General features: G+C 42.3%; 9 protein-coding genes across 11 annotated transcripts in view; 6 read left to right on the top strand and 3 right to left on the bottom strand.

The window, feature by feature from the left end:
* Positions 1 to 16,538, top strand: part of LOC111250889 (uncharacterized) — a 123,788-nt gene that overhangs the window by 14,148 nt on the left and 93,102 nt on the right. The gene's annotated exons all lie outside the window — the stretch shown is intronic.
* LOC111250926 (histone H3) lies at positions 5,679 to 6,209 on the top strand. Its single transcript, XM_022806927.2, has one exon. The coding sequence runs from the start codon at positions 5,694 to 5,696 to the stop codon at positions 6,102 to 6,104; it is 411 nt and encodes a 136-aa protein (XP_022662662.1). The 5' UTR covers positions 5,679 to 5,693; the 3' UTR covers positions 6,105 to 6,209.
* On the bottom strand, positions 6,391 to 7,046 carry LOC111250904 (histone H2B). The gene has a single exon (XM_022806855.2). It carries the CDS (start codon positions 7,009 to 7,011, stop codon positions 6,637 to 6,639), a length of 375 nt encoding a protein of 124 aa, XP_022662590.2. The 5' UTR covers positions 7,012 to 7,046; the 3' UTR covers positions 6,391 to 6,636.
* LOC111250938 (histone H2A) lies at positions 7,167 to 7,812 on the top strand. The gene has a single exon (XM_022806948.2). The coding sequence runs from the start codon at positions 7,209 to 7,211 to the stop codon at positions 7,584 to 7,586; it is 378 nt and encodes a 125-aa protein (XP_022662683.1). The 5' UTR covers positions 7,167 to 7,208; the 3' UTR covers positions 7,587 to 7,812.
* On the top strand, positions 9,046 to 9,812 carry LOC111250934 (histone H2A-like). Its single transcript, XM_022806939.2, has one exon. The coding sequence runs from the start codon at positions 9,075 to 9,077 to the stop codon at positions 9,450 to 9,452; it is 378 nt and encodes a 125-aa protein (XP_022662674.1). The 5' UTR covers positions 9,046 to 9,074; the 3' UTR covers positions 9,453 to 9,812.
* On the bottom strand, positions 10,991 to 12,204 carry LOC111250908 (histone H2B). The gene has a single exon (XM_022806868.2). The coding sequence runs from the start codon at positions 12,167 to 12,169 to the stop codon at positions 11,795 to 11,797; it is 375 nt and encodes a 124-aa protein (XP_022662603.2). The 5' UTR covers positions 12,170 to 12,204; the 3' UTR covers positions 10,991 to 11,794.
* On the top strand, positions 12,600 to 14,510 carry LOC111250914 (histone H2B). The gene has a single exon (XM_086987047.1). The coding sequence runs from the start codon at positions 12,621 to 12,623 to the stop codon at positions 12,993 to 12,995; it is 375 nt and encodes a 124-aa protein (XP_086843173.1). The 5' UTR covers positions 12,600 to 12,620; the 3' UTR covers positions 12,996 to 14,510.
* LOC111250948 (histone H2A-like) lies at positions 14,647 to 15,744 on the bottom strand. Its single transcript, XM_022806974.2, has one exon. The coding sequence runs from the start codon at positions 15,695 to 15,697 to the stop codon at positions 15,320 to 15,322; it is 378 nt and encodes a 125-aa protein (XP_022662709.1). The 5' UTR covers positions 15,698 to 15,744; the 3' UTR covers positions 14,647 to 15,319.
* On the top strand, positions 15,814 to 16,328 carry LOC111250953 (histone H2B). Its single transcript, XM_022806985.2, has one exon. It carries the CDS (start codon positions 15,897 to 15,899, stop codon positions 16,269 to 16,271), a length of 375 nt encoding a protein of 124 aa, XP_022662720.1. The 5' UTR covers positions 15,814 to 15,896; the 3' UTR covers positions 16,272 to 16,328.

Raw genomic sequence — 16,538 nt, 5'->3', positions numbered from 1 at the left:
GTACGAGGGAGCTACTTGCAGCAAAAATGTCGTTATTGTTGTTTCTCTTTGCTTACGGCTACGCCCCCTAAGGGTGATCCCAGCAAAATTCAGCTACCCTGGCCATAGACACGCTTGTTTTGACCACGACCACGCGTATGTTAAAGAGAGTAACAACTATCTTATGCCAACAAACGAGCGTCTACGACCACATGACAAAGGTACCGTTGCTTGCCGGACTCCTTCATGAGACCTCAGTAGATTAGATGTTAGCACGTACGGGAGGAAAGTTCCGAAGGCAACTACAAACGCTAAATGAGTCTCTTTAATAGGAAGGCGTGACATTTAACACAAACAAAAAAAGCTGTGTAGGATTTTCCAAATTAGCCCAACTATTTAACGCTAACCTATTTGGCTCTCGCATTGCTATGAGTACGGATAGCTAACTATTCATTAAGCTGGACAAATGACGCTATAATAGAGGTTCTTCCTGTGTTGGTTACTGGTTGTTTAAAGTGTATGACCCGAATTCTAATCAGAAACGGTAGCCAAAAAGTTACTGTATAGGGATACACGGGTTTTATAGCCATCACACGGCTGGAGCATTCAGATGCTTCGGTGCAATAGTTAACAAATGGATATACTGATGGCATGATCGAATGCGTAACGTAACAGTAGGAGATGGCGGAGGTAGTTCGTTTTTTGTGAAACAAGTTCTATGTACGATTGCATAGATTATTCTAGCTAAATTCAATCCAGCGTATAGCGATGGGTCGCCTGTGACGAACGAGCGTTCATTTGCCACAACAGGAGCTGCCAGCTTGAACGCAGCGTTTTAGGTATCAATAGGTACTGGACAATAATGGCTATAGACAAATCCTGCTATAGTATTCCTTATTACTAGCAGTCAACATCGACTAAGGGAAATAGGTCTCTATAAACGCACCGTATATTTATGCATGTGTAAAGATATGTCCTAGACTGGTTCCTAAGCTAGCAAATATATAAGGAACGCGTTCCTTAATCTGTGCGCGATACAGCTCGGTAGTGTACCGACAACGTATTTTGAATCTGCGATTGTAATTTCACGTTATGTTTACTGATTAGTCCGTCCACCAATGATGCTTAGTGAAGATGCACATGGGCACATCGTGAACAATTCGATGTCGGGATGTCTTTGAAAAACCCAAGTGGGTCTAGATTTCCGAGCGAATGATATTCATGATTCTCGGATCAAGCATCTACCTAAATCGAGGGTCTGATAGGATAAATCAATAAATTACCCTTCGATATTTATATGTAACAGTTGAATTGATCGGTGTTTTCCCAGTGGCAGCAGCAGTAGCGGTTGTAACATCGATCGGTCGCTATATCAGAGCAGTGTTTATTGGGAACAGTTTAGTATTAATATATAGGTACTTTTCTATTAGTACGTGTGCTCGCAGTGGTGCCATCATGAACGATACAGTTTCACTGCCCCATAGCGGGCATTATTTGGGTCCCGTCTTTGCGAAGCTAGTGGATTAAATACCGCTAGATGTCAACAGAACTAGACGTTTCTTCGGCAGGGATTAAGCAGGACTGTTGTTTGATTTCTAGTCGTTCTTAGATGTTGAGCGCATATTTGCACACTTCTCATGTATAAATAAATCCACTGATACCCCCTGTAAACATGCCATAGATATTATTATAATCGATTACTATTGCCAATTATATATCGTAGCACTTGCACACGATTTAATTGTTAACATAGAACATTATTACAGAAGCCTTCGTAGCGCTCGTATCAATGGAGACGATAACTAGATCTAGATGTACATACGAGCAGAATCCCAAACGCAACAGGAAAATAATACCTAGCACAGCTGAACTAATCGGCCGGATATTTCAAATAATAACAAAAAAACTAACATAACAACAAGCAGTGATAAGCACACTTCCTACATAGTACGGACACATTGAGGCACGAATCGTCGCATGACCTCGATGTCATTCGCTAACGTAAGCTATGACACTTCCTCGCCAATAGCGTCAACGGCGCGAAGATAGACCTGCTTGATGGGGACGGTCCCCTTATAGTCCATCCGATGCGTAAACAAGACTCTCGGTTGTTTTAGAATCGGTCATTTCATCATAGCCATAATCAAAAGCCCGATTTTACCAATTGTTTTCAGCTACTGTTACGCTAGCTGCCTGAAATTACGACGTCCGGACTGCCTTCATGAGATTCGATCACCGGTAACTGCCGGTGCGAATTTCGTTGGGTAACGTACCTATATGTGACATTTCGCAGGGTTCACTTTCTTCATTCAGCTCCTGTCCCCGAGTGGCAGCAAGGAAAAAGATGTTTACTCTTCATCAAACTATCTACATAATAAATTCCTCTTATAAGCAGTAGGCATGATCTACAAGATTAAAATTCCGTCTTCGAAGACCGTCATTTTTTCGCATGTACCAAAATGTCACATATACCTACGCTGTCCTGATTGACCAATGCTGCACACTTAGTGCGTGATTATGCCACTCTACTGATCTCTACGATGAAACCATTATCCATTGACAAACTGCCCCGAGACACATCAACGTGGAGGTGCACACCCCCAGATGTCCTTATCTATGCAGGCCATCACTAGTCTCCACGTGAATCGCTTTTTACATTAAATGTCCTCAGGTAGTCGGTAAGCCGTCCCCTGTTCTCAGTGGCAACGACAACCGAATATCGCTAGACGTCAACAACAACGGAATAATAAGCAGAAGCCACAGCTACAGAAGTGAAAAAAATAAATAAATAAATAAAAGCAAAAACTCAAATCTCGTCGCTTCAATCATTATTATTATTTGATTCTGGACGGCCGACCGAAAAGACGAACTGCAACGACGCGACAGCGGCGTGCGTAGCGTACTTTCGCTTCAACTTTGTTTTTCGCTACCGCTACCACTTGTACCACTGCGATTGCTCTTCGATCGTCGCTCGCGGTGTTTGGTAAACGACTGGCCAGACGCTTCTGCGGCAGGTTGATTCTGCTGGCGTTACTTGTGCGGTTTACGCTGTATGTATCGTATCAGCTGCTATGATCATTGCAGTTATTAGCTTTGTCGTTGTCGTCGTCTGCGCTGGTTAGTGACTTCGGTGGTAATATTTGTGCCGGTAACGGGTATGACGGTGCGCGTGGCTATAACGTTCTCTCCCGCAGATTTCGAATGTCACACAGCGCCGTCCCTACCATCGCAAAAACGCCGACGGCACCGGCAGTAGCCGTGAAGTAAAGGTTCATTTCATAGTTAGGCAAATATTTTGACCAGAAACCAGAGCCTTGTTATGCGAACTAACCTTTGGCTAATCCTTTATAGAAACAAATCTTCGGAATCATCTTACGGTATCACAGCCAACGCCAAATTAGCTAGCTACCAGCTGTGGACTCGCAGAAACTGACTGCACCTAGCACACCTGCGATACCAGCCTCTAGGCGAGACTAACCTACCGCGATACAGACAGACATCGCGTTGGTGCAAACAGCTCTATTTCCACACAGCCATAAGCCCATCATTTACAAACGCACCCAAATAATATATGCCCCTATATATATATAAGATTTTGTATGTGCGTGCGACAAGGGATGGGGGCTTCGCCCGCTAGATGAATGTATGGACGTGGACAAGTAAATGGTCGGACGGGACCGTGGACACAGTGTCGTGAAACAAAGAGAAAACACAGGGAGTCCGAAGTTGCCAGAAGGGTCTCCAGAATAAAGGGCCGATGCAACAGTTGCTAGAGCATGAGCAAAATACGAAACGGAAAAAATGTTATTAAACGAGTAAAAATAAAGCTCGAAATCATGATCGTTATAATAAAAGTCATAGTGATGATGGGTAAAAATGACTATAATCAATATACATATAAGTGGAGCAAATGTTCTTCGCTGGGAAAAATCTTAATAGATAGGGCTAGTTAAGCTTAATGATATTGTTTGATAGTTGTGGAGGTATGGATTTGTTTGATTACTCACTCACTCATTAAAAAGTGTGAAAGGACTGCATTGGAGAAAACGTGGCTAACGTGCAAAATGGGTACAGAATGGCGTCCGACGCATGACAGACACGTAGCACTTAATAAAGATTGGGAACAAAACTTGTCAAGCTAGCCACAAACCGGTATGCATATAGGTGTTAATTGACAGTATTGGAAATACAGAAACTCTTATCACTAATCTCTTGAAGGTCGAGCCCGGCACGTGCTAGTATATAGTTCCTTAAAGTTCCTTAAACTTAACCTAACGGATAAACATGCTCAATACTTTGCAACATGAACACATATAGATGGAAATTTTTTGTTAATATTTAAAAGCACAAAATTAACATAAGCAATTAATAAATAAATAAAGTAAATACGTGTTAGCTATATTCAACATGCCTATGTCCACCCGACTGTATGACAGCCATATTGACTTTATAATTAGAACATAATAACGAAGTGAGCCGCCCTGATTCCCGTGATGATGCTCTAATAATACCTTAGGAACGCGTGATGAGGTTAGGCATACGCTGATTCGTGCTGGAAGAACCCAAACCTTTGTGGTAATGTTGAACCGGATATGGAACTCGAAATATGTAACCGAGTCGTTCTTAAAGCACTTTTGGATTTCAGAAAGTTGAGGATCAACTCATTGCGCAAATCTGACATCACTCCCAACTTTTCTGTTTGGTCCTGGTACGAACGAACGTTACATTTACTTTAGTACTTATCTATGGGTCACGTCTACCTTGTTCAGAACATCTCGAACATTCAGTTAACTATATGCAGCCACTTACAACGCCGGATATTTACCAAATACCTTCAAGTCAGAAGCGAACTTAGATACAAAATCCAACTGTACGGTAGCAGCTTATTAGCTGAACGAAATATGCTTTTGTCTTGTTTGCTGTCGTTCTATTTAAAGACGGAAAGAGCACCGCATGTGATGGCGCTGTGATCGCCAAAAAATGCTGCATATTGGCTAGCCAATCAGAAGACCCAAAGGTTAGTCCTCCTCTCTTATCGGTACAAAGTTTTGGCGCCCCCAGGGGCGCAAGCATCGAATGGATCATGTGATTCGACGCAATTTCGAATTGTTTTTCGTTGACCTGATTTTTTTTATCTTTGGATGCGTTAGCTTGGGTACCTCAAACCAGCAACATTTAAGTAGTTACATTAATAAGTTAATAATTTTTTGAGTAAAAGTTGACATTGGTTTGAATAAAGTCAATAATAATTATTTTTCGTCTGAAGACGCTCCTTGTTACCGGCTCGACTAAATTAATTCTAGTAGTACTGTCGTGCAGAATCTCATAGTCCAAATTCTAATTACATGCGTTAACAGAGTCGGCATACTATTGCTCACTGACTGATTATTCAAGTTTCAAACCGTAAGTCCTAATGATCTTGTTTTTGTTAATGTTAGTTAAAAAGATATTCTTGTCGATTCCAAGTAATTGATATAAATAAGTTTGACGAACAACAAAATATCAGAGATCAAAAAAAAGAAACTCGTTGGTTAACACAGCTGAAATACAGACAGCAGAGCACATGAAGTTTGGGAAATTTTTCGATTTCCAATGGTTGCTGACGCGTCCTCCCAGGGGGCGCTGCAAGTCTGAGTACACCCTCGCCCCAATCGCTATATAAGCAATGGAGTAGCTTGACCGCGCCATAACGCTGTTGTTAAGGGAACGAAGTTATGGCTCGTACCAAGCAGACCGCTCGTAAGTCGACTGGTGGAAAGGCCCCGCGTAAACAGCTGGCCACCAAAGCTGCCCGCAAATCGGCCCCGGCCACCGGCGGTGTGAAGAAGCCTCATCGTTATAGGCCCGGTACCGTCGCTCTCCGTGAGATCCGTCGTTACCAGAAGTCGACTGAGCTCTTAATCCGGAAGCTGCCCTTCCAGCGTCTTGTCCGTGAAATTGCTCAAGACTTCAAGACTGATCTACGTTTCCAGAGCTCGGCTGTCATGGCCCTCCAAGAGGCGTCCGAGGCCTACCTTGTCGGCCTATTTGAGGACACCAACCTGTGCGCCATCCACGCCAAGCGTGTCACCATCATGCCCAAGGATATCCAGCTTGCCCGTCGTATCCGCGGAGAGCGTGCTTAAATTACTGATTATTCGGTAAAAAACGGCCCTTTTCAGGGCCACCACATCCTAAAAGATCAGACGCTTTGTAGTTTAAATACGAATAATAAATACAACATAACAGAATGTTTTAGAATTAATCTTAAGTTACTTAAAGGGTTACACAGTTTTCCTAAATGCAAAAATGATTAATTCACACATGGGAAGTTCAGCATCTTAGAAATAAGTTTGTAACATTCATTTGGCCGCTTGATTGAAGTACTGATCAAAAAAGCATCCTTCTTTAGACTCACTAGAATACAAGCAAAACGGTATAGCACAGTTCATTTCAAAAGTTTGAATTAGGAAGTTTGTGAGAAAAGACCAACACACACATGTAACAAAAATCTATCTCAAAATACAAAAAATCCGCATTTTTTACTATAACAGGCTCGGCATTCACTTTGGACACCATCTCGAAACACGAAGAATATGAAGAGGTTGTAAAGTGGTTGAACTCGTAAAACCTGGTGGCCCTGAAAAGGGCCGTTTTTTGTGCCGAAGAACCGACGATTTACTTGGAAGAAGTGTACTTAGTGACGGCCTTGGTGCCTTCAGACACGGCGTGCTTAGCCAGTTCACCAGGAAGCAGGAGCCTAACGGCGGTCTGAACCTCCCGAGAGGTGATAGTCGACCTCTTATTATAATGGGACAGACGGGAGGCCTCGGCGGCGATCCTCTCAAATATGTCGTTCACAAACGAGTTCATGATGGACATAGCCTTCGAGGAGATACCGGTGTCAGGGTGGACCTGTTTAAGGACCTTGTAGATGTAGATGGAAAAGGACTCCTTCCTCCTGCGCTTCTTCTTCTTTTTGTCCGTAGCGCGAACATTCTTCTGGGCCTTACCGGCCTTTTTCACAGCCTTTCCTGACGGTGCGGGCGGCATTGTCACTCGAATGAGGGCACCCTTCGACCAGCTGCTATTTATCATGATTCGCTGCGCCGACAACAAAGCCAAAGTGGAAAGGGCGTACTTGTGAAAGACGCTCCGCTCTCCCAGTGGCGCGCTCACAATGCCTATAAATACGACTCAGTAAAACTTCGAATCATCTTGTTCTTGTTGTGCTTGAGCCAAACGAAACCATGTCTGGACGCGGAAAGGGGGGGAAGTCGAAAACGAAGGCCAAGACCAGGTCTTCGCGTGCGGGACTCCAGTTTCCTGTAGGTCGTATCCACCGTTTGCTCCGCAAGGGCAACTATGCGGAGCGTGTCGGAGCTGGTGCCCCCGTGTACCTTGCTGCCGTTCTTGAGTATCTCGCCGCTGAAGTCCTTGAGTTGGCTGGCAATGCCGCCCGTGACAACAAAAAGACCAGGATTATCCCCCGGCATCTTCAGTTGGCCATCCGTAACGACGAGGAGTTGAATAAGCTTCTGTCTGGCGTGACCATCGCTCAGGGTGGTGTCTTGCCGAACATCCAGGCTGTCCTTCTGCCCAAGAAGACCGAAAAGGCCCAGGCATAAGAAACTTCTTGTCAAAAACAACGGCCCTTTTCAGGGCCACCTTATTTTATGAGATCACACATAATGAGCATTTCGCTTATGAACTCATGCGCTTTATAATTACTAATCTCTCTATGCATTTCCATGGACGGTCAAGTATCTAACTGAAAAAAACAAACATTTTAAGATGGCTTAGACAAAATAATGACACATATACGATCTTAAATTTAAAAAAAAAAGACACAAATGTCCAACATCCATAATAATGTATTCTCAAGCACCTTATTCACAAATCCCCATAATTATATTTAATAGCTATTTTTAATTACTAATGCTTTGTCGTTCAGTTTGCAGTGTCGTTCGCTGCCCAAAACCTCGAACAAGCGGAACTTATAGTTACATATTATTGTCGGAACTCTGAGGAGTGCGAAGACAATTTTTTATTCAGACAACTATGTCTAGAAAAATAACTTGAATTTAGTCAGTAAGTTTTACGAGGATTTCTTTGTTTTTTCAGTTTCCCAACGCATAACGAGGTAAAAACATGAATCGATATCTATAACGTTTGCATTGAGTTTTTCTATTCTAAATTCGTCGATTCATCTGACTGTATCTTAAAATCCCTTCAGAAACTCGATTTCGTAAGTATAGCCCATTTTATCAACAACTTCATACATGATAATCACTTGTATATAAATTTGACGCTACATCATGCATACTTCACGACGTTCATTAAATTTGACGTGACACATTACTACGTTAATCTAATGTTATACTGCCACCTTTACCTCTTGTATAAATTACACAAGTTCTCGATATATCTCTTAAGCCGATGTTGTTACATTGAGTCTTATGGGAATTTACTGTTGAGACCCGATGTACTCATGAACAAAGGAAAAAAAGACGATACATAATCAAATATTGGAGCAGAGTGGTATTTTGTAATTAATGAAGGTATTGTAGTAATCCGGCACGCATGCATAACAAAGAAACTAATTAATCGCTCCTGGTCTGACCTAGAGTGAACTTTAATGAAATGACTGGCATTTGACACAAGGGGTATTATTATATAATGTCATATACAAAACCCTGTTTTCATTGGTGTTAAAAAAAATTAAAATAATGCTTTAACAGTCCAAGCTATATAATGTGATGCGATAAAATGTTTCTGATTTTGTAAGATTTGGTGGCCCTGAAAAGGGCCGTTTTTTTACGGACAGTGAGTCCTTGATCATCAGTCCAGTTCAACCACCAAAGCCGTAGAGGGTGCGTCCTTGCCTTTTGAGGGCATAGACAACATCCATAGCGGTTACGGTCTTTCTTTTGGCATGTTCGGTATAAGTGACAGCGTCACGGATGACGTTCTCCAGGAAGACCTTGAGGACACCACGGGTTTCCTCGTAGATCAAACCGGAAATACGCTTGACACCTCCACGACGAGCCAAACGACGGATGGCTGGCTTGGTAATAAACCATCTCGTGTTTGTTGTACCTAAATCGAACGAAACCATGTCTGGACGCGGAAAAGGCGGAAAATCCAAGACGAAGGCAAAGACCAGGTCTACGCGTGCGGGACTTCAGTTTCCCGTCGGTCGTATCCACCGTCTGCTGCGCAAGGGCAGTTACGCCGAACGTGTTGGGGCTGGGGCCCCCGTGTACCTTGCTGCCGTCCTTGAGTACCTCGCCGCTGAGGTCCTGGAGTTGGCTGGCAACGCCGCCCGTGACAACAAGAAAACCAGGATTATCCCTCGACATTTACAGTTGGCCATCCGTAACGACGAGGAATTAAATAAGCTTCTATCTGGCGTGACCATCGCCCAAGGTGGTGTCCTACCCAACATCCAGGCTGTCCTTCTGCCTAAGAAGACCGAGAAGGCCCAGGCTTAAGACTCTCGTAATTGAAAAAACGGCCCTTTTCAGGGCCACCAGATGTTATAGGATCATATATTAGAAGCATTCTTTAACATTTCTTTAATCGATTTAACATAATATATTTATATAGATCGTATCTGATAAGTGACAGGATGCTATATAAACGCGGCATTTACTTCTCAAATAGCAAACAAATGCATTCGATCCTGCACAATAATCCCATGGTAATTAATAATCTCCGTAAATACCTCTGCTGAACACCAGGGCTTTTCTGGTCAACAAAACTAGGAATGATCTCTTTAGTCTACACAAACGGCCTTTTACAGGATTGCTTGTCTGTTCGAATAAAACCATGTTTTGTATCTTCTAAATTAATTTTAATATCGTTTCAGTAGATTCACGCTTAATACGTGGGTTAAATGAAATGACATAGGAAACATTTATTATCCGTCATCCAAAGTCTTTGTCGTGCGTATATAACCTGCTAAACGCATACTGTTCGTCTTGGTTACCCTTTGATACATTATTTAATCCAAGAAAACCCTACGGACGGTGACAAAAGGTCGTTAAGTCATGTTTGATTACATCCAAAGCTTTTATACGTGTGTATCTCATGAATGACGTTCTCTTAAAAGATCTAAAGGACACTAGTAGTCTCCTCGTAGATTAGACCAGAGATACGCTTGACACTACCACGGTAAGCCAAGCGGCGGGTAGCGGGTTTAAAAACACCCTGAATATTATCACGAAGAATCTTTCGGTGACGCTTAGCTCCTCCCCTTTCAAGGCCCTTCCCTCTTTTGTCGCGGCCAAAGACGTTGCTTTTTCACTCAACTACAAGCAGGATGTTTCTGAGGACGTGTTACGCTTTATGGTTAATCAAGGCACCATGTGTGCCGATTTAACTGCCGCTAGTATTTTTTTCCCCGCCAAAAACGATGTAGGTATTCCCTTATTTGGTATTTTGAAACGCTTTGGCATACTTAAGGGACGCGATCACCAACCAAGTGGTCACGTGGCTGAATTCAAATCTTTGTTCGGCGACCGTTAAGGTTGCGTAGTTTATGTACACCAGCGTAGAGTAAAATAAGGACTGGTTAAGCTATTTTTGAGAAGGGCTATAATAAGCGCTTATACTTATATCGTGTGGCTATAATTTGCTGCAGCAGTCGTTTGATTTATTAGGTATAAGACATGTGGATAAATCTTCTTTTTTAGCTTCTGGCTAATTTAACCGGGTTCATGAAAGTGGGTTTTCTGGTGTTTAGTATAAGGGTTTTCGTATCATGGATGATGAGGCGGGGGTTTCTTATAGATTTTTCAGATATCTCTAATGAGTCGTTCCTTGCCATGGAACGACTTTATTTAAAATTTGCCAACTATACTCGGACTCGCGATATCTCCAAGTTCACCCCAAAATTTTGTGTGTCGAACCTATATTCTCAAGAATTTATAGGTTCAGCCAACTTTATGTTCTATATTATATTTACCATTACGTGAACTTGGAGTATAAAGTTTTGAAAATTATATCAATAAATTTAGTAGCTTCTAAGTTCTTTTTGAGCGGAACAATATTTTATTATCATATAAGCAATGTTCTATATAAAAATATTCTCAAATAGGTGAGTTAAAGTATTTTTGTGCGGGCTAATATAAATGTGTAAATATTTGTGAAATCAACTTGTGCCATGAGTGATGAACAAATATCTTGGATTCAAACTTTTTCGGCATTCTCTTCATGGCATTATCTATTTAATGCTTACCCGATCTTTCTCTACTAGATTAATGTCCAAATCACCGTAGGTTTATCATGTATCCTGCGCCACCTGACACGACTCAGGAAAGAAAATCAGCTCTTCGTCATTACCGCTATTAAATAGGCAAATTGTTCATTTTGATTGGAACACGCTGCAATATAAAACGCATATTAAAGAATTTGTTCCATTCATTTTTCTAATACGCGATTCATTCCACAATTTTATGGTACCTAAAATAACCTAAGTAGAAAAACCACTAATTTTATTAAAAACATCATTAAAATTCATAAAGAATCGTTGAGTAAAATATCTAAACAGCAAAATGTTAGTTAAACATAGACAGAATACAAGCAAAACGGTATAGCACAGTTCATTTCAAAAGTTTGAATTAGGAAGTTTGTGAGAAAAGACCAACACACACATGTAACAAAAATCTATCTCAAAATACAAAAAATCCGCATTTTTTACTATAACAGGCTCGGCATTCACTTTGGACACCATCTCGAAACACGAAGAATATGAAGAGGTTGTAAAGTGGTTGAACTCGTAAAACCTGGTGGCCCTGAAAAGGGCCGTTTTTTGTGCCGAAGAACCGACGATTTACTTGGAAGAAGTGTACTTAGTGACGGCCTTGGTGCCTTCAGACACGGCGTGCTTAGCCAGTTCACCAGGAAGCAGGAGCCTAACGGCGGTCTGAACCTCCCGAGAGGTGATAGTCGACCTCTTATTATAATGGGACAGACGGGAGGCCTCGGCGGCGATCCTCTCAAATATGTCGTTCACAAACGAGTTCATGATGGACATAGCCTTCGAGGAGATACCGGTGTCAGGGTGGACCTGTTTAAGGACCTTGTAGATGTAGATGGAAAAGGACTCCTTCCTCCTGCGCTTCTTCTTCTTTTTGTCCGTAGCGCGAACATTCTTCTGGGCCTTACCGGCCTTTTTCACAGCCTTTCCTGACGGTGCGGGCGGCATTGTCACTCGAATGAGGGCACCCTTCGACCAGCTGCTATTTATCATGATTCGCTGCGCCGACAACAAAGCCAAAGTGGAAAGGGCGTACTTGTGAAAGACGCTCCGCTCTCCCAGTGGCGCGCTCACAATGCCTATAAATACGACTCAGTAAAACTTCGAATCATCTTGTTCTTGTTGTGCTTGAGCCAAACGAAACCATGTCTGGACGCGGAAAGGGGGGGAAGTCGAAAACGAAGGTTTCCGCGTCCAGACATGGTTTCGTTTGGCTCAAGTACAACAAGAACAAGATGATTCGGAGTTTTACTGAGTCGTATTTATAGGCATTGCGAGCGCGCCACTGGGAGAGCGGAGCGTCTTTCACAAGTACGCCCTTTCCACTTTGGCTTTGTTGTCGGCGCAGCGAATCATGATAAATAGCAGCTGGTCGAAGGGTGCCCTCATTCGAGTGACAATGCCGCCCGCACCGTCAGGAAAGGCTGTGAAAAAGGCCGGTAAGGCCCAAAAGAATGTTCGTGCTACGGACAAGAAGAAGAAGAAGCGCAGAAGGAAGGAGTCCTTTTCCATCTACATCTACAAGGTCCTTAAGCAGGTCCACCCCGACACCGGTATCTCCTCGAAGGCTATGTCCATCATGAACTCGTTTGTGAACGACATCTTTGAGAGAATCGCTGCTGAAGCCTCCCGCCTGTCCCATTATAATAAGAGGTCGACTATCACCTCTAGGGAGGTTCAGACCGCCGTTAGGCTCCTGCTTCCTGGTGAACTGGCTAAGCACGCCGTGTCTGAAGGAACCAAGGCCGTCACTAAGTACACTTCTTCCAAGTAAATCGTCGGTTCTTCGGCACAAAAAACGGCCCTTTTCAGGGCCACCAGGTTTTACGAGATCAACCACTTTACAATCTCTTCATATTCTTCGTGTTTCGAGCTGGTGTTTAAAGTGAATGCCGAGCTTGTTATAGTAAAAAATGCGGAATTTTTGCATTTTGAAGTAGAGTTTTGTTACATGTGTGTGTTGGTCTTTTCTCAGAAACTTCCTAATTCAAACTTTTGAAATGAACTGTGCTATACCGTTTTGCTTGGATTCTGTCTATGTTTAACCAACATTTTGCTGTTGAGATATTTTGATTTGATTCTTTATGAGTTTTAATGAGGTTTTTAACAAAATTAGTGGTTTTTCTAGTTATGTTAGTTTAGGTACTATAAAATTATGGAATGAATCGCGTATAACAAAAATGAATGAAGCAATGTCTTTAATATGCGTTTTATATTGCAGCATGTTCCAATCAAAATGAACAATTTGCCTATTTAATAGCGGTCATGACGAAGATTTTCTTTCCTGAGTCGTGTCAGGTGACGCAGGATACATGATAAACCTACGCTGATTTGGACATTAATCTGGTAGAAAAGGATCGGGTAAGCATTAAATAAATAATGTCATGAGGAAAATGCCGAAAAAGTTTGAATTCAAGGTATTTGTTAACCTCATGGTACAAGTTGATTTCACAGATATTTACACATTTATATTAGCCCGCCCAGAAATACGTTAACTCATCTATTTGAGAGTATTTTTATACAGAACATTGCTTATATGGTAATAAAATATTGTTCCGCTCAAAAATAAAAATCCTTAAAAGCTATTAAATTTATTGATCTAATTTTCGAAACTTTATACTCCAAGTTCACGTAATGATAAATATAATATAGAACATAAAGTTGGTTGAACCCATAAATTCCTGAGAATATAGGTCCGACGCACAAAATTTTGGGATAAACTTGGAGACATCACGAGTTCGAATATAGTTGGCAAATTTTAAATAAAGTCGTTCCATGGCAAGGAATAGCAACGAGTCATTGTAGAAATCTGAAAAATCAATAAGAAACCCCCGCCTCATCATCCATGATACGAAGACCCTTATACTAAACACTAGAGAACCCACTTTCATGAACCCGGGTAAATTAGCCAGAAGCTAAAAAAGAAGATTTATCCACATATTTTATACCCAATAAATCAAACGATTGCTACAGCAAATTATTGCCACGCGATATAAGTATAAGCGCTTATTATAGCCCTTCTTAAAAATAGCTTAAGCAGTCCTTATTTTACTCTACGCTGGTGCACATAAACTACGCAGCCTTAACGGTCGCCGAACAAAGATCTGAATTCAGTCACGTGACCACTTGATTGGTGATCGCATCCCTTTAGCGCGCCAAAGCGTTTCAAAATACCAAATAAGAGAATACCTACATCGTTATGGGCGGGCAAAAAGATACTAGGGACAGTTAAATCGGCATACATGGTGCCTTGATTAACCATAAAGGATAACACGTCCTCATAAACATTCTGCTTGTAGTTGAGTGAAAAAGCAACATCTTTGGCCGTGATAAAAAAGAGGGAAGGGCCTTGAAAGAGGAGGAGCTAAGCGTCACCGAAAGATTCTTCGTGATAATATTCAGGGTGTTTTTAAATCCGCTACACGCCGCTTGGCTTACCGTGATAGTGTCAGGTATATCTCTGGTCTAATTTACGAGGAGACTCGTGGTGTCCTCCAGATTATTTCAAAGAACGTCATTCATGAGATACATATGTATAAAAGTTTTGAATGTAATCGAATACGACTTAATGACCTTTTGTCAACGTCCGGAGGGTTTTCTTGAGTTAAATAATGGATCAAAGGGTAACCAAGACGAACAGCATGCGTTTAACAGACCAAGACTTTGATAACAAATGTCTCCTATGTCATTTCATTTAACTCACGTATTAAACGTGAATCTACTGAAATTATATTAAAATTCATTTAGAAGATACAAAACATGATTTTATTCGAACAGACAAGCAATCCTGTAAAAGGCCGTTTGTGTAGACTAAAGAGATCATTCCTAGTTTTGTTGGCCGGAAAAGCCCTGGTGTTCAGCAGAGGTATTTACGGAAATTATTAATTACCAAAGGATTATTGTGCAGGATCAAATGCATTCGTCTGCTATTTGAGAAGTAGATGCCGCGTCTATATAGCATCCCACCACTTACCAGATATGATCTATATAAATATATTATGTTAAATTGATTAAAGAAATGTTAAAGAATGCTTCTAATATATGATCCTATAACATCTGGTGGCCCTGAAAAGGGCCGTTTTTTCAATTGCGAGAGTCTTAAGCCTGGGCCTTCTCGGTCTTCTTAGGCAGAAGGACAGCCTGGATGTTGGGTAAGACACCACCTTGGGCGATGGTCACGCCAGATAGAAGCTTATTTAATTCCTCGTCATTACGGATGGCCAACTGTAAATGTCGAGGGATAATCCGGGTTTTCTTGTTGTCACGGGCGGCGTTGCCAGCCAATTCCAGAACCTCAGCGGCAAGGTACTCAAGGACGGCAGCAAGGTACACGGGGGCCCCAGCCCCAACACGTTCGGCGTAACTGCCCTTGCGCAGCAGACGGTGGATACGACCGACGGGAAACTGAAGTCCCGCACGCGTAGACCTGGTCTTTGCCTTCGTCTTGGATTTTCCGCCTTTGCCGCGTCCAGACATGGTTTCGTTCGATTTAGGTACAACAAACACGAGATGGCTTTCGAAGTTCTACTGAGTCCTATTTATAGGCGTGTGAGCGCGCTATTGGGAGAGCGGAGCTTTTCTCACAAGAGCCTCCCTCTCCACTAAAGGTCCGCTGACGGCGCAGCAAATCTCGATAAATAGAAGCTGGTCGAGGGATGCCTTTATTTGAAAAAAGATGCCGCCCGCACCGTCAGGAAAGGCCGTGAAGAAGGCTGGTAAGGCTCAAAAGAATGTTCGTGCCACGGACAAGAAGAAGAAAAAACGCAGGAGGAAGGAGTCCTTCTCCATTTACATCTACAAAGTTCTCAAACAGGTCCATCCTGATACCGGTATCTCCTCGAAAGCCATGTCCATCATGAACTCATTTGTGAACGACATCTTTGAGAGAATTGCCGCTGAAGCCTCCCGCCTGTCCCATTATAATAAGAGGTCGACTATCACCTCTCGGGAGGTTCAGACTGCTGTTAGGCTTCTGCTTCCTGGTGAACTGGCTAAGCACGCCGTGTCTGAAGGTACTAAGGCTGTCACCAAGTACACTTCCTCCAAGTAAATTGTCGTTTCTTCGGAACAAAAAAACGGTCCTTTTCAGGGCCACCAAGCTCTATGAGATCAACCACCATAGCTATTAGAACTAGCGTTATTATCCATTTCTCACTACGTCTGTGTGTGTATAAATCTATAGTTATACACGTCTGATCTTCAAGTAAGCTTAGATTCTAAAAATCAATCCTTTCGAGTAGCACGACCCAAGAGACAGAGAAATGCTCGTCAATTGCTAAAGCCCGTCTATATCACGTGTACCCATTTAGGTGATATA

This window comes from Varroa destructor, unplaced genomic scaffold (genome assembly GCF_002443255.2).
Source record: "Varroa destructor unplaced genomic scaffold, Vdes_3.0 BEIS01000001.1, whole genome shotgun sequence".
Classification (NCBI taxonomy): Eukaryota; Metazoa; Arthropoda; class Arachnida; order Mesostigmata; family Varroidae; genus Varroa; species Varroa destructor.
This window is presented reverse-complemented; position numbering and strand designations above follow the sequence as displayed.